The sequence below is a fragment of the Nematostella vectensis genome, chromosome 6, assembly GCF_932526225.1.
Source record: "Nematostella vectensis chromosome 6, jaNemVect1.1, whole genome shotgun sequence".
NCBI lineage: Eukaryota > Metazoa > Cnidaria > Anthozoa > Actiniaria > Edwardsiidae > Nematostella > Nematostella vectensis.
In genome coordinates, this window is record NC_064039.1 from 15,125,616 (window position 1) to 15,148,783 (window position 23,168).

General features: G+C 42.6%; 2 protein-coding genes across 3 annotated transcripts; both read right to left on the reverse strand.

Moving 5' to 3' along the window:
- Positions 1 to 2,127: 2,127 nt before the first annotated feature.
- LOC5515114 (sodium- and chloride-dependent GABA transporter 1) lies at positions 2,128 to 15,465 on the reverse strand. 2 transcript variants are annotated; one of them, XM_048729079.1, is made up of 15 exons: positions 15,388 to 15,465; positions 14,282 to 14,481; positions 13,154 to 13,288; positions 10,765 to 10,915; positions 10,038 to 10,136; positions 9,317 to 9,449; positions 8,781 to 8,915; positions 8,012 to 8,115; positions 7,807 to 7,931; positions 7,478 to 7,590; positions 6,146 to 6,277; positions 5,692 to 5,791; positions 5,320 to 5,420; positions 4,711 to 4,878; positions 2,128 to 4,331 (listed from the first exon to the last, which is right to left on the reverse strand). In XM_048729079.1, the coding sequence occupies exons 2-15, from the start codon at positions 14,478 to 14,480 to the stop codon at positions 4,230 to 4,232; spliced, it is 1,797 nt and encodes a 598-aa protein (XP_048585036.1). In that variant the 5' UTR covers position 14,481; positions 15,388 to 15,465; the 3' UTR covers positions 2,128 to 4,229. The 2 variants fall into 2 exon arrangements, with proteins under 2 accessions (XP_048585036.1, XP_048585037.1); XM_048729080.1 differs by lacking the exon at positions 8,781 to 8,915.
- A 1,126-nt stretch (positions 15,466 to 16,591) lies between these two features.
- On the reverse strand, positions 16,592 to 19,818 carry LOC116604067 (testis-specific serine/threonine-protein kinase 3). Its single transcript, XM_048729525.1, has 7 exons — positions 19,673 to 19,818; positions 19,428 to 19,533; positions 19,187 to 19,262; positions 18,575 to 18,717; positions 18,428 to 18,475; positions 17,812 to 18,337; positions 16,592 to 17,103 (listed from the first exon to the last, which is right to left on the reverse strand). The coding sequence occupies exons 1-7, from the start codon at positions 19,693 to 19,695 to the stop codon at positions 17,006 to 17,008; spliced, it is 1,020 nt and encodes a 339-aa protein (XP_048585482.1). The 5' UTR covers positions 19,696 to 19,818; the 3' UTR covers positions 16,592 to 17,005.
- Between the last annotated feature and the right edge of the window lie 3,350 nt (positions 19,819 to 23,168).

Below are 23,168 nucleotides of genomic sequence, written 5' to 3' on the forward strand. Positions count from 1 at the left end.
AATGAGTGTTTTAATCATAATAGATTTTAGATATAGGTAGTCACGACTTATGACCAGAAAAAATGGCCGAATATTTGATCTTTTCTTCCGTCTGTCGGTCTCTGCTACTTTGTATCTACAGTAAATACTGTCCGTCTGTTTTACCGTCCGCCTGCCTGCCTGCCTGCCTGCCTGCCTGCCTGCCTGCCTGCCTGCCTGCCTGCCTGCCTGCCTGCCTGCCTGCCTGCCTGCCTGCCTGCCTGCCTGCCTGCCTGCCTGCCTGCCTGCCTGCCTGCCTGCCTGCCTGCCTGCCTGCCTGCCTGCCTGCCTGCCTGCCTGCCTGCCTGCCTGCCTGCCTGCCTGCCTGCCTGCCTGCCTGCCTGCCTGCCTGCCTGCCTGCCTGCCTGCCTGCCTGCCTGCCTGCCTGCCTGCCTGCCTGCCTGCCTGCCTGCCTGCCTGCCTGCCTGCCTGCCTGCCTGCCTGCCTGCCTGCCTGCCTGCCTGCCTGCCTGCCTGCCTGCCTGCCTGCCTGCCTGCCTGCCTGCCTGCCTGCCTGCCTGCCTGCCTGCCTGCCTGCCTGCCTGCCTGCCTGCCTGCCTGCCTGCCTGCCTGCCTGCCTGCCTGCCTGCCTGCCTGCCTGCCTGCCTGCCTGCCTGCCTGCCTGCCTGCCTGCCTGCCTGCCTTCTGTAAAAAAAAAAAACATCGGTTTACTGTGATGAAAAAAAAATCAAGAATCCTGGAAATGATAATAGTTTCAAACAGTAGTTTTGTAGGCGGAATATGGGCTGATAATGTTTGAAGAGAGGTGACTAAATATCATAGTTTGATATCGTAGAAATATAATCGAGTCGAATTTATTGTAGGATGGATTGAATTTCAGTACGATTTAAACGGATTTAATTTTCATGCATGAGGTTTTCATAGCCTACAAAACCACGCGTCACGCAAGTCAGATCGACTGGCTTTAATACGGGGGAGCGAATTTGGATTCGTTCGTATAAATAGCAGCTGGGACCGTGGTGATCCTAGATACTAATCCCTCAGATACTAATCAGATACGAAACAGATACTAAAAACGGTCAGGGGGGGTATTTCATAGAAAAATTAAAAAAATAAAAATAGCTATTTACCGAGTGAAATCAGCTAGAATCGATGGAAAGCATTATAATTATGATTTCTTAAATTATTTACAGCAACTTCTGTAATTTGTGTGGATCCTAGACTAAATGTCTCATTAAAATATTTTGTCTGGTTTCACTGCAATACACAAGGAATAAGCTATAATATACATTTCTGAAACGTTTCTATACCGATTTAGAGTTAAGTTATTACTAAATTTTTAAACAGCAAACGTTTAATTTTGTACTTTTTGGCCCCGACATAATGAATGTTGTCGACGTTGAAGACCACCCAAGTGAAAGTCACTCTTGGACCATGCGCTTGGTTCCTAAAACTACTTGGTTCCTAGTCAGTTCCTTCTCAGTTCCTAATCAGTTCCTAATGGTAAGGGGGGTACTGTTTAATAACAAAAAAAATCGAAATTACCTATTTTCTGCATAGAATTGGAAGGTACTGCTGAAAATACGCCAACATTATTTTTTATATCGATTTTTGCGCTATTTTTCGGATTAATGTTAAATTTCTATTTGAGTCTTTACAAGTGCAAAACATTCAAAAGGCGATCCTAATAGCAGAAAGGATTCATTCCAATATAGTCTCTACTTCAATTCAGATACCTCAAAATTATTCAGTGTTATTTGCAAAGATTCATGCTATGAGTTGCTAGATTGACTGCAGAATGAATTCTAAAATTATATGCGAATGTTGTCGACGGTGTAGACCACCCAAGTTGAAGTCACGCCTAGATTACGCGCTTGCTAGTCAAGCTAGCCACACCAAAAACTGCGCGACATCCTAAAAATTACGGGCAGTTAGATAGAAACTGAACTAGAAGCGACCGGGATCGGTCACTTCTCAACGTCACTTCTTCACCGTTGACAACATCCATTATGTCGCCGCCTAAAAGTACAAAAGTAAACGTTTACTGTTTGCGAAGTTAGCAATAAATAAGCACTAAATCACATTAGAGCTATTTCCTTGTGTATTACATAGAAAATTGCAATCGTCTAAACTAAAAACCAGACAGGTCTAGTCAATGTCTAGACTTTACTCATTAGTCTAGAATCCACAAAAATTACAAAAAGTTGCTGTAAATAGCTTTATAAACCATATTTATAATGCCTTTATATCGATGCTAGCTGATTTCACTCAGTAAATGAGGTATTTTTACCATTTTAGCATTTTTTTAAAGTACTTCCTTGACCCCGATTAGGAACTGACTAGGAACTGAGGAATTAAGACCTAGGAACTATGATCACCGCGGTTTTTCTACAGTTAACAGTATGCTGCTAAATGTCGGTAGTTCTCAACTTGCTAAAATATCACTGTAAATTGTCAACCTTGTGAGTTCAAAGTATTATACAATAGTTAAGAAAGGTCAAGCTTATCTAAATTGAGCTTTTTATTTGTCGGCATTGAATGTTTTAACTTGCTCTTTTGTATACACTATTAACACCATCCCCGACTGTTTGTTATTATTGTAGCAGATAAAATTCAAGTTTCAACAAAACTAGCGATTCTATGGTGTACAAGGAAAAGGAAAAGCATAAATTCCGACACATGCTTGCCCTTTCTAAACAAATATAGGATAATTTGGACTCACTAGGCTGGTTTATTTGGTACTGGTTTATTTGAATAAATTGGAATCTGTCGGGCATTTAGTCCATTGAAGACCTTTCCTGATAGTTGTTACAGATAAAACTGAAGTGTCACTTTGATAACGATTAGCGTATACAATCAAGTAAAAACGTTCAATTCCGACAACAAAGCTCAATTTAGATTCGCTTGGGCTTTCCCAACAAATATACAATACTTTGAACCCCTTAGGTCGACAACTTACCGTGATATTTTTGTAAAATTGAAAACTACAGACATTTAGCAGCATGTCAAGACAATTTCTAAGTGTCACTAAAATTACGATTTTATAGTGAGACAACAAAAACATTCAATACCGACAACAAAGCTCAACTTAGATTGGCTTGCCCTTTCTCAACAAGTATAGAATAATTTGAACTTAGTAGGTCGATAATTTACTGGGTTGTTTGAATAAATTTGAAAACTGTCAGGCATTTTGTCTATTGAGGATCTTTCCCGATTGTCGGGCATAAAGCCACTGTGTTTCTTATTAAGGAATCTTCAAATACTAGGCTTTTTCCATATGATACATATGACAGCGCACCCCCTCGGCCCAACCTGGGAACTCGCCTTATGAGTTAGTGCTATGATGCTCTAGTTCAACAGTGAACTAAAGCAAACTTAGTGTTTTCTGTCTCTCACTGGACTATGATTTTTTCAAGGAATTTTTTTCCCATTTCGACGGTTTTTGCTTCTTTTTCTTTTTTGGAGGCGAATGTGAATGTGTATACACAGAAATTTAATGGCACAAAATGAACATTTTCTTCTCTATTGACATTCTGTATTAAATTATAGCTGCTAACCTACCGTAATAGTGAAGATCAGATCGTAGGCATGATCGGCTTTAACAAGGATATCAGCAACATTGATTTCCACGACATCAAGAAGAATACACTTTGTGTAGTCCTTTCTGGTCTTTGAGTGTTAAAATTGATCGATTTACACGAAGCCCTAGCGCGAGAGCATGCTTGAAAATAATTGCAGGCCATAGGTAGTTACCAGGAAACTGTCAGTCCTCATAATACTACTACAAATTGCATAGAAAATATAACCACTCAAGTGGTACGGTATTGCGGTGAGGGGAAATCAAAACTTTTCAAGGTGTTTAATGACGAAAGCCAGAGGGCAATTTAGCTGTACTTACAATACAAAAAGACCTAAGCTAACTGCACAGGGTAAAAAGAGCTTTTGCCGAATAATGAATTCTAAGCAACGACATGTCGTTGAAATGCGCCTTTGCGACACGCTATCCTTGTTTACTAAGAAAACCTGGTCAAGCTACTGCATAGCCTGAGCTACTACACCGTGGCGCGCTATCTAAAACCTGTACTATACTAATATAAATAGCAAGGCCCATTTTAACGCAAATTAAGGAAATTTTGATGTTTATAATTAAGCCTAACAAACTCTTTTCCTCCTGCACTTCTCGCGATTTAAAGTAATGTTTTGAATCTTGATACATCTGCGTACAAGGTGGAAAAGGTCAGGCCATGTTGTTTATAAATTTACAACCATGTTTCCTCGTCTACGATGAATTCCGTGTTTTTTCTCGATTCTAACCAAGGTTGTTTGATCCGGGGTGGTCACAATCCTCCAGCGCTAAAAAGCAACCACAATTTACAACAGCATTATCATCCGCTTATAGGCAACCACAAATAGAAGTCAATGGATTATGGCTCACCTAAAAAAGCCAAATAGCATTGCATTGATCCGTTCCATCCTTCCTCCCCCTCCCCAACCACCACCACCACCACTTTTTCGTGCCCACTTTTTGATTTTAGAACATAATCATAACGAAAACAGCCTTACAGGATTTCAAATTAGCCTTTTATAAAAACGATGTCAGGCCTTTAAATCGTTACCCTTGCTTAACAGAACAAATACCAGTGGATTTGAAGCAGTCAGTAATTAGCGAGGGTTGCCCTAGGACGGATTATGCCGGTTTCATTGAACACATTGGAAAGAAAGGAAAGGGTACCTCTCTAAGAGTGCCTGGAGTCCGCCACACCACGTAGACAGCTACTGCAACAGGGATGACCATAGGAGAGATACACATAACCCATCCCACCGCCTCCGCCCATCCGGGATAGGGTCTGCCGTCATATTTAATCCCGGTCCAGTTTATCATGTTCGCCAGGATAATGGCCTATGAAAGCAAGATGTCACGTGACCCATACAATAAATGATTGTCTGCTTACCAGCAGCTCGTGGGGAAGGCGTGCGTGCGAAACAAGTAATGGGCCTGTGAGACAATGGCTTAGTAAGCTGATGAGGGTTCCATGTCACGCCATCCATTATAGGGAGCCAAAGCTTTATGCTGTTATGCACCTTTTATACAACGACACTCGTAAATCGCGTGCTTTGATTGGTCAAGGGTTCATGTGTTATTAGAGGACACACGCAGACTTGGCGTCGGCATAAGCGCGTGCTCCAATAAACTAGATCGTGTCGTAAGAAAACACAAAAAGAAGATCTATTTGTTAAATCAATGTCAATCCCCTACCCCTTGTCTAGGTGCATTACGCTGTGCAGTGGAATCTCCACGTTACCTGACTAAATCTGCGTGACGCGTGACAACAGCACTCACCGAACTGCAGGCGGGTGTGATGTATTTGAGACATAGCGTGACCCAAATGTACGGCTTTTGTCCGGTCATCACCTCGATGTCATTGCTAAATCGATCCATGCCTACAATCAAATACAGAAAATATATTACGTAACTACATAAACAAGCACAACACAGAAAATATCTCGGTAGCCAGGATTTTGGAAGGGGGAGGGAAGTGCAGGGAAATATATCAAAATATTATACTTAAAATCGTAGGATTCTCAACAAGGAAAGACTACGGCAAAAGGAAGTAGCGCACCCCTCTCCCTACATACTTTGTATTCACATTGTGGAACAGCGACCACAAGCAACACAGAGGACAAGCCACCAGGCTCGGTACCAGACACTTACCATAGATCCATGCTATGTACACGTTTTCCAGGAGAACCATGAAGAGTAGTGATAATCCCGCGGCCTGGTAGTCAAACAGGTTAAACACGTACATTCCGCCCTGCAGAAAAACAAGAGCTAAGACCTTCATCTTTTACCCTCCCTTTTTACTTCTTCTACTTGCCATTCTCGTTATATTGTTATAGTAGTACAGTGTCTGTCCCTTTGATTTTATGAAATTGGTTGACGTCAGGGGCGGCTCCAGGAGCTCCAAAAAGGGCTCCCGGATTTATTGTTCTTCCATGCCTTTCCTTTTCTTTTTCTTTCCTTTTTTCATTTCTTGTTATTTTTAGCCAAATATCTGATAATAAGATCCGCCCCAGGACGTTGGGGTTGTAGTTGTCTTTTTTGACTATCTATTGACTTGTAGAAAACTCGAACCCGTAGTCTAATTATAAAATATTGTAAAATATACCTGAGTGATGCATGAGAGACCAAGAAGGCCCAAGGCTACGCACAAGCCAAGCAGCACGAGCCATTTCTTGGCCCGGAGTTTAGCGGGGTACTCATCAATGATGCCAGTTGCCAGGGCTTCAATGGCGCCGAACTGTACAGGGATTAATAATAAGAATTTATATTCGATAGGGTTTACCTCATTATTAATCGCATCATCACCATAACCATCGTCATCATTGTCGAAATGCGTTATTGCATCATCATGTCATTCTCCTTTTTTTACCACCATCGTCATTAACATATCTAACATTTTCATCAACATCACCATCATCAATGTCATCGTTTTTATCATTATATGATATAATCATAAATACTACCATCATCATCAACATCATAATTATTATCAACATCGGTAGCGCAGGGTACGCTTTTTCCATATGATACCTATGACTGCGCACCCCCCCCCCCTCACCCCACCCCACCCCCCTCGGCTAATCCTTGGAACGCGCCTGACAACAACACAACAATCACCAACAACAAAATAATAGAAAAACATCCACTCTTACCAACAAAAACACATAATCACCAACAAGAACACATAATCACCAACAACAAAATAATTACCAACAACAACACAACAATCACCAACAACAACATCATAATCACCAACAACAACAACAACAACAACAACATAATTACCAACAACAACAACAACACAATAGACCGCTTTCACGATGTTGCGCGCATCCAAATTGCCACAGACTGGCGGACCACAATTGATCTAAAATGCGGAAGAAGGGAAATTCGACTCCAAAATTCACGAAAAAGCACTAGATAGCATCTCTTTAGCTTCGTCTGTAAACTCCAATCCGAACGCCATTTTAGAATCAGCTGTGGCCCGCCAGTCCATGGCATTTTAGATGCGCGCGCAACATTGTGAAAACCGTCTATTATCATGTCACCACCATGTTATCTAAAAAGTTTGCATCTTTCCACCATAATCAAAGTAACACTCATAAACTTCTCTCCATCTAACATCTAAGTAATGTGTGGTGTAACCCGCAGTGCTTCATGGGTATCAAATAAATGATCTTAAAACAAAGGTTTCATAAGCTGTAATAAGTCCTTGTTTGTGTGGCTGTCAACAATCACGTGGCTTTCAGAGACCACGAGGCTTTCAGAAACGCTACCCATGAACCACTGCGGACTACGACACATGAATTCTAAAATGTAACATTGTTTGAAAAAGGTGTATAATCAACATTCTTACGATTATAGATCGTCAACATGCATACTTCATCTGCTATAAAAACAATACAATCGTGCCGGTCACAGAAGGTATGAGCCTCACCATGGTGTCGAGGCCGAGAGTGACAAGCATAGTGAAGAAGAGGATAGCCCAGAAAACGGACCCTGGTAGTTGCGAAATGGCTTCTGGGTAAGCTATGAACACCAAGCCGGGGCCTAAACAAATTGATACAAGTCATTAAGTATTACCTTTCCTTTTTAAAATCATTCAAAGCTCCTTTCTTGCAATATAATTGAATTTCTCATAGCCTGCTGAATGCGAAGGTCAGCGGAGCGCCACGCAGCATCATGAAGCATTGTATCGAAACAACGAAACGTGGCTTGAGTCCAGGTCCACGCGACCACAGGCCTCTCGCTTCCATGAACTCCTACCTGAAGCTGCCACTTTATCGACAGTAGTTTTCAACACGAAAGCCATGAATCCAAGGATGCTGAATACGGCAAATCCAGCGACAAAACTAGTCGCACAATTAGCGCAGGCAATCGTCACTGCGTCCCTGGGCAAATAAAGGCCTGTTAGATTTTTACAATAGCTGTTCACATTGTTTCTAATACCTGTTCACATTGTTTCTAATACCTGTTCACATTGTTTTTGAAGCTGTTGAAGCTCCCGAATGTGATAATTCCTCCAAATCCGATTCCTAGAGACCAGTAGATCTGAGTCGCCGCGTACACCCACACCTGCAGCAAGGCACAAACATATTATGGGTATAACCACACCTGTAGCAAGGCACAAACATATTATGCGTATAACCACGCCAGCAACAAGGCACAAAACACATTATGGGTATAACCACGTCAGCAACAAGGCACAAAACATATTATGGGTATAACCACGTCAGCAACAAGGCACAAAACACATATGGGTATAACCACGTCAGCAACAAGGCACAAACCACATATGGGTATAACCACGCCAACAACAAGGCACAAAACATATTATGGGTATAACCACTCCTGATGCAATAAGCGCACAAACCGCATATGGGTATAACCACGCCAACAACAAGGCACAACACACTCGGCATATCAAGTCCGAGTTGGCAATTTTTAAATGGAAAGGAGTTTTTTTACTTGCTTGGTATAGTTATGAAGTACGACTAGCTTTAAGAAGAGGGTGGATGGGGGTCAAGTACGACTAGCTTTAAGAAGAGGGTGGATGGGGATCTAGGGATGTTTCCTTTTTTATTCAAAGTTTAATCGCATGGGAGCGGTCAAAGGGCGTGTCTATAATCTCATATGAAGGGAAGCTTATAATCCGTGATTCGTCGACAGAGATCTTTTAACATTTCAGTCCAAAGGGGTGGAAGGATGAGTGTGCGTGCTGCGCTAATCCGCTATTTAACCTGTGGGTCTGCGAGCTTCTTGAAGTCGGGTTTGAGATAGAAGATAAGTCCATTTTTCGCGCCGTCCAGCGTGACGCCCCGAATAAGAAGGATTAGTAACACAACGTACGGGAAGGTTGCGGTGAACCAGACGATCTAAAATAGATATTAGTGACATAAAAACACAAACGCGCGTCTCCAAACCTTAAGAGCATCACCCAAGTATGATAATGTACCAGCTAATAATGACAGGAAATCGTTTATTTTTCTCATCATGTTATCGAAATGTTCCAGCTGTGTTTGACTTTGACGGGCTGTATAAAACCCAGAATAGGGGGGAGGTATCTGTTTTCAGTCTGTTTTTTTGTAAATTCAGCTCAAAAATAGCCAGGAGTCAATGGGTTAAGCGCTTGACGATACATTCCAAGCTAGTTTCAACAAAAACACGCAAACAAAATTTAACTGGAAACTAGCGAACGCTGCCTCACGGATCTCAATAAGGCTGCCTAGGAGAAGGTATGTAGTAGTTTTAAGCTGAAACTCTTTCGGATTCTTACCTTTCCAGTTAGGCGCACGCTTTTGAATATACAGAAGTAGACAAGAACCCAGGAGAGGATCAGAGTGCCGACCAGCTCCCAGCGTATCTCACCCATGTCCTCGAGAGAGTCGGTGATCTGCAGGACGCGGTTTCTGTAAAACGGCATAAAAATAGATATGACATCAGGGCCGTAGCAAGAGGGGCAATGGGGGAGCTCGTGCCTCCCCCCCCCCCTTTACCTTTAAAAGAAGATGACGAGTAGGGATACCCCTCACCCCTCATGCCCATACTAGTTTTCTTGGTATCTCAATATAAGGTCCCCCAATACTTCGAAGCAGAAAGATAGCCGGACAGACAAATAAGCCAACGATGGGCAACACTCGAATATATGAACTCTGTTTACACAGAGATGTAAACATGCCATTTCAATCTTCCGATGATTTATTTCCCTATCTTCACCACGCCTACACAGGCCACCTGTGGCTTTCCTAGTCATCATACCAGACGTACAAACACAAGTGAACGCTTGCGAAATGCCGCGACCCGAGTAAAATTAGCAAGCGAGCAAAGCGAATCCAACGAATCCTATTTTGTTAGGTATGGGTCCCAATTTGGCCCGGATCCGCCCAGCTGTTGTATCACTCGCCCAACCCAGCCTCCTTTTCTTTTCCCGCACGCCACAGGAATCCCAATAACCCGAAATCCCTATTTCCGAAAAAAAAAGTCGCGTTCGTACGTACGTCCAGTACTCTTCACTGGGAGAGGTAAATGTCTGGCTGCAGTTGACAGGTAGTGCAAACGCGCTACAGTTCACCGTCTGACTTGCCGTCCTTTGAGTCCTGAAAAGAACACAAAAGCAATGGTTTTTAAATCGTTATCATACCATAATTGCCAGGAAGTTCGGGTGTTTTATGAAACAGCTTTTATCACAATGGGATGCGCACAAACATACAAAACGGAGTGTGTAAAATATTTTTGGTGTAGGTTTAAGTATATATTTAAAAAACGTCTGGAAACATAAAATAGAAGGATGGTGTATGGGGGACACATTTCAATTCAACCCACAACAAACGCGAGTTACGAGGTCGAGTGCTTGTCTTAGTGATCAACCCACGACAAACGCGTAGTTACGAGGTCGGGTGCTTGTCTTAGTGATCAACCCACGACAAACGCGTAGTTACGAGGTCGGGTGTTTGTCTTAGTGATCAACCCACGACAAACTTAGTTACGAGGTCGGGTGTTTGTCTTAGTGATCAACCCACGACAAACTTAGTTACGAGGTCGGGTGCTTGTCTTAGTGATACATTTTAGCCTGCTCATTTTGGCAAAAGAAAGTTTGAGCTCCCTCTTGGCCCAATCATCCCCACCAAAACTGAGGTTGTGGAAATCAATGAAGATATTGTATTGTATCATAACGAGAGAGCGTTTTGTATTATAATACCCATATTTGCATGCTTCATTACTTACCTGCAAAATGGTGTATTCCACCAATTACCACACGATTCCCAGGGAACATGCGAACGAAACGAGTCAAACAGGTAAAACAAGACCCAGGCTAGGATAACGATGTAATAGATGTTCGAGAGAAGCTGCATGAGTAGCGTGCCATAACCCAGTCCTGCCAAAAACAATAAGCACTGAAATCATCTCCGCAGATGAGTAGGGTATGAGTACAGTCACGCTAGGATACTAACATGGTCACGGCACTGTCACGTTAGGATACTAACATAGTCACGGCACAGTCACGTTAAGATGCTATCATGGTCACGGCACAGTCATGTTAGGATACTATCATGGTCACGGCACTGTCACGTTAGGATACTATCATGGTCACGGCACAGTCACGTTAGGATACTATCATGGTCACGGCACAGTCACCGTTAGGATGCTATCATGGTCACGGCACAGTCACGTTAGGATACTATCATGGTCACGGCACTGTCACCGTTAGGATGCTATCATGGTCACGGCACAGTCACGTTAGGATACTATCATGGTCACGGCACTGTCACCGTTAGGATGCTATCATGGTCACGGCACAGTCATGTTAGGATACTATCATGGTCACGGCACAGTCACGTTAGGATACTATCATGGTCACGGCACTGTCACGTTAGGATACTATCATGGTCACGGCACAATCACGTTAGGATACTATCATGGTCACGGCACTTTCACGTTAGGATACTATCATGGTCACGGCACAGTCACGTTAGGATACTATCATGGTCACGGCACTGTCACGTTAGGATACTAACATGGTCACGGCACTGTCACGTTAGGATACTAACATGGTCACGGCACTGTCACGTTAGGATACTATCATGGTCACGGCACAGTCACGTTAGGGTACCAGCATGGTCACGGCACTGTCACATTAGGATACTATCATGGTCACGGCACAGTCAAGTTAGGATACTATCATGGTCACGGCACTGTCACGTTAGGATACTATCATGGTCACGGCACAGTCACGCTAGGATACTAACATAGTCACGGCACAGTCACGTTAGGATACTAACATGGTCAAGGCACTGTCACCGTTAGGATACTATCATGGTCACGGCACTGTCACGTTAGGATGCTATCATGGTCACGGCACAGTCATGTTAGGATACTATCATGGTCACGGCACAGTCACGTTAGGGTACTATCATGGTCATGGCACTGTCACGTTAGGATACTATCATGGTCACGGCACTGTCACGTTAGGATACTAACATGATCACGGCACTGTCACGTTAAGATGCTATCATGGTCACGGCACAGTCAAGTTAGGATACTATCACGGTCACGGCACAGTCACGTTAGGATACTATCATGGTCACGGCACAGTCACGTTAGGGTACTATCACGGTCACGGCACAGTCACGTTAGGATGCTATCACGGTCACGGCACAGTCAAGTTAGGATGCTATCATGGTCACGGCACAGTCAAGTTAGGATACTATCATGGTCACGGCACTGTCACGTTAGGATACTATCATGGTCACGGCACTGTCACGTTAGGGTACTATCACGGTCAGGGCACAGTCACGTTAGGATACTATCATGGTCACGGCACTGTCACGTTAGGATACTATCATGGTCACGGCACTGTCACGTTAGGATACTATCATGGTCACGGCACTGTCACGTTAGGATACTATCATGGTCACGGCACTGTCACGTTAGGATACTATCATGGTCACGGCACAGTCACGTTAGGGTACTATCATGGTCACGGCACTGTCACGTTAGGATACTAACATGGTCACGGCACTGTCACGTTAGGATGCTATCATGGTCACGGCACAGTCACGCTAGGATACTATCATGGTCACGGCACAGTCACGTTAGGATACTATCATGGTCACGGCACAGTCACGTTAGGGTACTATCATGGTCACGGCACTGTCACGTTAGGGTACAAGCATAGTCACGGCACTGTCACGTTAGGATACTATCATGGTCACGGCACAGTCACGTTAGGATACTATCATGGTCACGGCACAGTCACGTTAGGGTACTATCATGGTCACGGCACAGTCACGTTAGGGTACAAGCATAGTCACGGCACTGTCACGTTAGGATACTATCATGGTCACGGCACTGTCACGTTAGGATACTATTATGGTCACGGCACTGTCACGTTAGGATACTGACATGGTCACGGCACTGTCACGTTAGGATGCTATCATGGTCACGGCACTGTCACGTTAGGATACCATCATGGTCACGGCACTGTCACGTTAGGATGCTATCACGGTCACGGCACTGTCACGTTAGGATGCTATCATGGTCACGGCACTGTCACGTTAGGATGCTATCATGGTTAACGATGTAATCACGGTGAACCTCACGTACGCCGACTTACCGCTTGCGAGAGGGCACACTGCCTTCCACACGCTGACCATCCCTGCCTCGTACCACTGACCGACAGACAGCTCCATGAAGAACATAGGGATCCCGATCACAAACAGCATGAGAAAATAGGGAAACAGGAACGACGCTGAAGAAAAAAACGGAACGGCTATATGAAATAAAACCCTAAGAAAACTAGACACCATGAATGATATAAAAACTAAAAAATAATAAGGTTCTGGATTTAGCAACGGTTATTAATATGGAAATGATATACGAATTGTCTTCTAATGAGGTCTACACCTATTTCAAATAAGGTTGCACTCGGAGAATCTGTGTATCGTAACCCACAAGAGGCTCATGGGTATAAAGTCATAAGCAGATAAGGGAAAGTTCATTTATTATTCCGAAAGGGGGGGGCGTGAGGATACTGTGGGGGGGGAAGGGGGTCGAGAAATTTCCGAGGTCTAGAAGGGGGGCGTCGAAAGTGTTTGGATTTTAAAAGGGGAGTCAGTTATTCCTTTGGGTGTTGTCTCTACTATAAAATTTGACGTGTCAAATCAGAAAAAAAGGGTGAAGCATATGGGGGCATGAAAAATTTTGTTCCTTCTGAAGGGGGGGGTGGGGCAACTAATTTTATCCCTTACTTTTATCAAAATCCTCACGCCCACCCCCCTCCCCCCTCGGGATAATAAATGAACTTTCCCTAAGCGTAAATAATATACTAATCCAGGTTTCAAAAGTTATATATTAGTTAATTTTTGTTCATGTTCTTATGAACATTCACGTGACTTTCAGATACGAGGATTCAGCCGTTTACCCATGAACCACCGCGGGTTACGACACATGGATTCTCGGATGCAACCTTATTTGACAGGGCCGTAGCATCAGGCCTCGAAATATTTGTGGGTGCGGGGGGGGGCATAATACAGAAATATTAAGAAAATATTGGGGGCACAATACAGAAACATTAGAAAATATTGGGGGGGCACAATACATAAAATATTAGGGGGGCACAGCCACGCCCCTACTGGTCATTTTCTTATAATTTTTCAAAATATTGGGGGGGTAGGTGCCCCCAGTGCCCCACCCCCACCCCCTACGGCCCTGTTTGAAATGGGTGTATGCTTGTTGACATTACCTCCTCCACTGCGATAGCACAGATAAGGGAACCGCCAAAAGTTTCCAAATCCCACGATGTAACCAAGTGTTGCAAGAAAGAAGTCGAGCTTACTGTTCCAGCTCTCGCGTCTGGGAACCCCTGGCTCGTCATCGATAACCAGCTTTTCGTTCGCGTCTTTAGCGCAATGCTCACTCATCTTGTACTCATTAACACCCATTCTGCATCATTGAGTATATTGTGGGCAGGTTACGGGAACATTTTATCAATTGATGACCCGTGCAAACAACACCAGCTTTACTAGCAAAAATCCCCAACATTTCCTTTTAATTTTATTGCCGACTGACATGACCGAGTGTGGCTGTACCAACAGTGCTAGCAGATATACGAGCTGTTCACACGAGGCTTGAAGATAGTGAGTATACCACCCGTGTGTGACAGGAGAAAAAAATGGCAAAATTAAAATTGTAAGACATTTTTTTATATTTTGCCTAGAGGTTCCTTGCATCAATAAAACAAAATGAGCTTTAGTATTTTTTGGTAGATGATTCATTCTTGAGATATGATTGAGCAAAGTTGCCATAAATCATAAAAAAAAGTATCAATTTCGCCCAAATTGGGCAATTACAGACAAATCAAGAGTCTTACAATTTGCAATATCTCAAAAACGGATTATCTACCAAAAATACTAAAGCTTATTTTGTTTCATATTACACAAGGAACATCTATGCAAAAAATCAAGCGAGTATAAGCTAACACGACCTTACAATTTGAACTTTGCCATTTTTTGCTCCTGTCCCCGTGTGTCCATTAATACTAAAAATACTCGGTGGATTACCTACTTTCGATCCTTTTTGACAATCTAAAAAAGGCAAGTAAGAGTCACCGAGAAGAAATGTGTTATAAACAATTTAAAGAATAATAAAAGAGGCTAGTTATTTCGTTGGACTAGATAGAGGGCCTTTTACAATATTATTATTTCGATGACTGTAGCATAATAACGATGCATAAAAGGCAGTCAGGTGTAGAACAAGAAATTCAGAGAGGACAGAAATATACACCCCGTCTGCTATTACTGTTATATTAACCTATTAAATACTTAACCAATTTACAAATTACAGAATTACCTTAGAAAGCTACGTTACCGCAGTAAAATCTACTACTGGCTTTTCACCGCTCCAGTTGACTCGCTTCAGAAAGATTTTGCATACATAATTATATATACCTAGATGCCCAATGGTTCCACCAATGAATAGACGATATGTATGAGTGAGTAAGCCAATTCAAAGATAAAAAAAGGTAACAAAAACTTAAGAAAGATGAAAGCAAAATCTTTTAAGCCATAAATAATTTGAACTAGGAAAAATCAAAGCAATGAAGAGTGTTAAAAACGTCTTATGGACTGGTGCAATATTTATCAGGAGGGGGGGAAGGGGTTGCAGAACCAGAGGGGACACTTAAATGTTGCTAAGATAGGGGGGTCAACCTTAACTTTATCGCCTCAACTTTTTAGAACCCAGTGATTCAAGAAATTGTTGTATATAAATACGCACAAGACAATCACTGCACAGGACTAAAAACACTACTTAACTTTTTCGCATAAGCGAGAGCCTTACTTAAATTGATTAAAAATGTTTGTTTTGTTTCCACATTTATCAAAAGTTCGCGCAAATGGCTTGAAATGTCACATTTCCCTTAAAACGCAGAAGCGACACAAACTACGAGGACCCTTTTGCTGTCTCACTAAGGACCGCTCTGTTCTATAAATATCTTAAAAAATTCTTAGAATCAAAAAGCCCAAACTGTCGCGATCTCGTACCAAAACAATGAATTAATACTCCCAAAACTGGAAATCGACTCTGCCAGAGTCGATTTCCAGTTTTTGGAGTATTAAAAAATTCTTAGAATACTTTAGAAAACTAAGAGATAGATAACAAATTTATTTGCTTGCAATTGAAAATCGTAACTGCGCGAATGAACTGTGAAACTTAGAACGCTTTCTCTTAAAATTCCCAGGCGACAACAGTTCTGTACCAAAATGCAGAGAGAAGATATTTGACTCTTCCTATGATCTGATGGCACAAGCGAGTCACGTGCTCTCCTTCGTATTGTTTTACAACGCGGCGTTCTGATTGGTCTGATTGAAATCATCACTAGCCATACATTCATCCCGCAGCCGAGTAGTGAACTTGAAAAGAAAGCAATAAATAATTTCTGCGTCCCCGTTTCAGCTTGGACAAAATGTACTTTGGAAAGCTTGACAAAGGTACTTTGGTAATCAAATATTATGCCCGAAGTTCGAATATCCGCGTATGCGAAAACAAAGAGAAATTTTTTTGCCATTTCACTTAATTTTATTTGCAAAATTTCATTTCCTAGAATATCATAAGAGGAGTTTTCATAAATTTGTAGTATGTGATGAAGAAAACATTAACGATATTCAAAAAAAGAGAAACAATTCAGAAATAACACAAGACAAAGTACATTGGATTTTACAGATTTAGGAAAACTTTCTCTTTTGTCAGAGTTGATAGAGGAAGACTCTTCCTCTACCAACTCTAGCTTTTCTAGGATGTTATTACATTAGAATATCTAGACCCTTTAGAAGAGTCTCACATTTCCTAAACTTCAGCCTTGCTTCAGCTAGATCTGTTTATAGAAGAGTCTCACATTTCCTAAACTTCAGCCTTGCTTCAGCTAGATCTGTTTAGTGAATTCTACGGCACTAGATACAAGCCCCCCTGTCTAGCCCCTTGTGAGCCACGGATCCTGCGAGATGCTCTCCAGGCTCGTCCGCCAGAACGCCTCTTTTTCGAGCAGCTTTTGGAGAAGCTCAGACGCGTCTTGAAAAATAAAACAAAATTATGTATCAGTATTTTATCAGCGAATCTCGGGGATACAAGTGAGAAGGAAAAGGAGATTTACCCAAAATAAAAAAAAAACGTAATCTGATAATGGACAAACGACGTCTTCGCAGAGGCATACGTTTATCTAACGCTTTTTTTTTTTTAAATCACTGGTTACCCCATGTCCCAAGTTTCTCAAGTATAGGAATTACCCATCGAAAGGAACTTGGGGATTTGAAGGGGTTGGTTAGCTGCTTGGCTGGGCCCTTTGTACGCCACGCGGCCCGTTAGCATTTCGTATAGAGTGCAGCCCAGAGCCCACACATTCGCCTCGCGGCGGTAGTACGTGCGGAGTGAGTCGTACTCGGGCGGACAGTATTGCATTGTACCTGTCAAGACAGATTGCCTTTGATTACCGAGGCACTATCGGTTTTTATAAATGTGCTACAATAAACCAAAGCACATTCGCTCGCTCGGTTGCTGACATGGTCACTTTGGGTCGCTTTATAAACTTTTGGTACCTCGTTAGAACAACTTTGAACAACAGCTGTGCTAATAATAAACAGGTGATTCTCGGTCCACTTTTAGAGCGATAGGGGCTGTTTGAATCCCTCTGAAGTTCACCGGTATATATAAACAATACAATAATTTATATAAGTTGTAGCACACGTCACTACTCTAGAAATATACCAAATGTGAGCTAACCTCTAAACTTGGACACTTTCGGGTCTGCGTTGCGACCAGTAGCGAACCCAAAGTCAATGAGTTTGGCGCGAATGACTTTAGGGATATTTGCAACAGCACGCTCGATACTGGATGCTCCACTGGCGGACGTGTGTTCGCCTGATGGGCCAGCAATGGAGGAAAAAGCTGCTGACTTCCTCTCGCTACACCGTGGCCTTTTAGAGGATTTGTCCGCGGGCTCAACCTCCAGCAGGATGTTCTCTGGCTTGATGTCATTGTGCAGGATTCCCCTCTTGTCCAGGTAGTCAACCCCTCTCATCACGTCACGGAAGATCTTCCTGGCGACCTTCTCCTTCACGCGTCCTTGTGGCTGAATCTCGAGGAAGCTAAAAAGATCGAGGCATTGCGCAGGCCGTTCCATCACTATCACGTGACGTGAGGTCTGTTCGTTGTCAAGCATGGTGTAGTGTGCAAGGAGCTCTATGATGTTCACGTGATGGCATTTGTGCAGATAGCGGACCTCAGTTGGAATGATGCGATCCTTGAACTGTTACGACAAAAAACGGGATAAGTGACATGGCCACAAAAACAATTGATGCTTTATAAGTAAGGTAAGGTATATGATGTCAATACATACTCTGGACATGGCGACGTAAGCGTCGTCTGGCATATATTTGATGGCGACCTATGACAAAAAGCACTTGAATTCAGTTTTACAGTACAAAATAGATTTAACAATAAATTCCATTCACAGCAAAGCATAGTAATTATTCCCCAAGCTTACGGGAGCTGTCTTTGGTCGCTTGAACCGTCTCCATCGTACAATCTTGTCGGCCCTGACCACCTTCCCGTAACCACCCTGTCCTAGCTCAGCACCGAGACAATACTCCCGGCGAAGCTCTTCATCCGTGATGGCAACATCGATTGCTAAAGGGCAATAATTTTTTAAAAACAATTCATTTTGCAATTTTAACAAAACTCATAAAAACCCAACTATTTAAACAATGTTATTATTAATTTCTAACTTTTTTATAAAGATTTTTTCATCATGCAACACGTATTTATCTTTGTTAGCTTAGAAATGTATTTATGTCGTGCCTTTTTTCTAACAGCTTCAGTTTCTCCAGGGAGTTGTTGTTTTCTCTTTCTCTTTATGTTATCATCATCATCATCATCATCATCATCATCATCATCATCATCATCATCATCATCATCATCATCATCATCATCATCATCATCATCATCATCATCATCATCATCATCATCATCATCATCATCATCATCATCATCATCATCATCATCATCATCATCATTACTATTATTGTTGTTGTTTTTATTGCTGTTATTATCATATATTCGATAATTCAAAAATGGTAGAAATGATTGATTTACTCACGGCACGCCCTACGCTTTCTTTGCCGTGGAGTCGAAGCCGCCGTGGAGACGGTCACTTCGAGCGCAGGGGATGGAACCTAGTGTTAGCATACAAGAAATAAAAATCGGGGAGGAACAATTTTTTGTGATCTTTTGAATAAATACTGTTCTTATAATCAAATAAAGGTCCATTATCTATATATAGTCATCTCTTTATTTTCAAGGAAGGCGTAAGTTTAACCAATTAATGAACATGTCTTTACCCTCGTCTCGTTTAGCGGGCAGTTTGCGGACGTGCCGGGTGGCTGTTTGGCCTTCTTATCTGGCGGACGAAGAGATTCGCCACTTTCTCTTCGAGTCCGCTTGCGACTAAAGGTAAGATCATACCATATGAATATACCATCTTCAAGAATGGAGTTTTCCGTCCATCGTTTAATCGTGTTTTATCACTTTGTTTCACTTAAAAAAGAAAAAAACTAATCTATAGAAGAGTCTGCCTGATACTCACGAATTTTTATGACTTTCGGGCATTGTTCTAGCTTATTTTTCGTTTCTTTTCGCAGTTGCAAAGTATGTACGTCTTGCCTCACCGAAGTTTCAGCAAGAAGTGTGAAAATCTGTTTGTACACGCCACTTTTGCCTGTGACGAAACAACGGCCAGACGCGTTACCATGGCTGGAAAAAGCTGCGCGCGAGAGAAAAAGTTTGGCATCCTCGCGCGCAAACAGTTTTATCAGGTAACGCTGTATGATAGTATAGCGAAAGCAGACAAAACCGAAGTCGAAAGATTCCAATGTTTCGGACTTTAATCTAAGTCTACTAAAACCGTCACATTTAGACGGACTCGGTTCAATTAGAAACTGCTCAAATCTCAGGTCGGGTCTATACGGAAGCCCAGCGGGGCCACCGCCCTATTCGGTTCCGCATTTCCATGTTTTGCAATCAACATCACGAGTTTGTATTTTGCTTTTGCGAGTTTGTACTTTGCAATTGCGAGGTTGTACTTTGCATTTGCGAGTTTGTATTTTTAAATAAGGATGTTACTAAAACGGGGAACGGGGAACAGGGAGCGGGGAACAGCGATGTGGGAACGAGTGATCAGCGGTAGGGCACAGCGTTGTAGCAACCTCACGTGCGTCTCTTTGGCTCTTCTCTCGTTAAAATGGATGGTAAGTGAAATCTCTGACTCTGTTTCTAAGAATTATGAATCATTAATGCGCCCATTGAATCGAATCTAATACGTTTCTCTTATTTTAGATGTGATAGAGATCAAGTCAAATGAAAGGTATGTTGAAAGGGATAATATAATAACAGTTTGCTTGGGTAGTTTAGTGCGAGCTAAAATCGCAATGGTAAACTTGAAAAGAGATTTCTGGAAACATATTTTGAATCCGTGGATATTTTTGCAATCCTACATTGCCATGACTTCAAATTCTCATCCCATAGTGATGAAAAGCACTGTTACAAATTTGAGGTGCTCTTTTCAGCTCTTTTCATGATTATTGGTGTTTTAGTATTATCCTTTTGAATAAGCGCTCCCCGAATAAGCACTGCCTTGAACCAAAACTATTAATGAGCACCTTCCCCGAATAAGCGCCCCGTCTGAAAGTCGAAAAAAATCTAATAAGCGCCGGAGCTCTTACTGTACAAACGGTATGTTGTTGTTATCCCTAAAACCAGCTTGATGCTTGAACAGCAGATTTTAGAGCCCCCGAATGGTCCCCCAAAAATTTCGATGTGCTCGGCTAATGCATGCTCGCGCAATTTTTTCCGCCTAATAATGCTCGGTCTCGCATAAAAAACGGGGTGCTCGAAAAAGACCATTCAGGAGCCCGTTGCTTTCTGGCGCTCTCTCATTGGTTAGCGGTCTAACGACCGTCTCGACTGCGAAATGGCTTCCGTGTCACGCCATACCTGCATTCAGCAAGAACATGAGCTTGATTATCTTCCTTCCTTGCCGTTCATTCGATACAGTGTCACCAGTGTAAAGCCCAGTCTTGCTCTTATGATAAACCTTTGTTGGTTGCATCTGTTTATATAGCTCATGTAGGCCCGCTATGGTGCTGGTAGGTGCAGTCTTGCTCTTATGATAAACCTTTGTTGGTTGCATCTGTTTATATAGCTCATGTAGGCCCGCTATGGTGCTGGTAGGTGCAGTCTTGTTCTTATGATAAACCTTTGTTGGTTGCATCTGTTTATATAGCTCGTGTATGTATGGTGCTGGTAGGTGCAGTCTTCCATACTGACATACATGAGAAGCATTCTTCCCTGTTTCTTCATCAACCCACCTTTGCGTGACAAGTTTCCCCTGCCAACTTGCTGATCTCACCCTAGCACAATCCTATATTACTGCATTCTTCAATTCCGCTCCGATCTTCTTAGCTGGCACCTCTTCGTTGGCTTGGCTGTTTACCATCGTCGGTGTGGAATGAGACAGGTCCAAACTTTACCCGAGCTCAGTCGCATATTCCTTGCACCGACCAACGAACGCCGCCCCTTCTCTTCTGCTCTCGTCTCGCAAATGCAAAGTACATATTACCTGTCAACTCTCCCGCATTAGGGGAGAGTCTCAAGATTTTGACCTCTTCTCCCGCGTGGAGCACCAAATCTCCTGTATTTTAGCGACTTTTATCCAGAAAAATTTATTCAGAAAAATCCTTCTCTAGAAAATCGACATCTGCATATTTTCTGTCAGTAATATAAAATAATAATAATCCCGTGTGAAGCGCCATTTATCGAACACGCATGCGAGATCTATATTGTGCGAAAGAACTTTCTGAACAGCAAACGTCTGCTGATTGGCTCAATGATAGCAGGGAAGTCATTTAGCATCCTCGGGGACCCAGGGCGTACTGAGTAAACAACCGTAACGCCAGACGCCGAGGATGGTCATTAAATAGCTACTTTAGCTTGCGAGCCAGCTGTGGAGGGTATTCCCACCCCTCCCCTCGAAATAAATAAAACCCACCCCTCCCCCAGACAACTATCAAGCCTTTTCAAAGTACAAACAAGCAAAAGCAAAATACAAACTCGCAAAAGCAAAATACAAACCCGCAAAAGCAAAATACAAACTCGCAAAAGCAAAATAAAAACTCGCAAAAGCAAAATACAAACTAGCAAAAGCAAAATACAAACCCGCAAAAGCAAAATACAAACTAGCAAAATCAAAATACAAACTAGCAAAAGCAAAATACAAACCCGCAAAAGCAAAATACAAACCCACAAAAGCAAAATACAAACCCGCAAAAGCAAAATACAAACTCGTGATGTTTATAACAAAACATTGAAATGCGAAACCGAATAGGGCAGTGGCCCCGCTGGGCTTCCGTAGGTCTGTCGCGCGTTCACACGCAATGGTCCTACTTTGGCCCCGTTCGTGTCAACATCACTTACATCTGTCCAAAATGAGATCGATTCCATGGAAACACCGAGAACTGCCCCATGTCTACACCGACTCAAAGTGAAACCGACAATCGGGGGGAATAAGTCCTAGCCTGGGTAGCAAGCCAAAAAGGTTGGGACAGAAGAGAGGCGGAGACATCCTCCCCTCAGGTACCTGTGTGCTGGTCGCGACCGCACCTTAATAGGGAGAAAATTACCTAGCCATACCTTGGTCGGTTACGGCACATACAGCTCGCTATGACGTGAGGTGAAAAATATCCGAGCTCCTGAGCTCCGTGGGTCGCTTGAGGACTCGTTGAGTCACAATGGTAGTGATATCGTAACTAATGCACGTGCGCATGCTCTCTATTGTTTAATGCATAATATCTGTGATTAATAAAACGTGTTTTTTTGTGCTATTGTTTTGATTGCATCTCAAAACTCAATCCTTTCTTAACTCATTCTGAGCAAAGCACACAAAACAGTATGTATAATTTGACACAGCGTTTGTGTCCTACACAAGTGGGTGCGTGCGGGTCAGCGGATGATCGTTATAGGCTAGTTTCAGTGGCATCAGTGATATTCTTTTAAAAAACGACGTCTATGGTTTGTCTCTTTTCTTT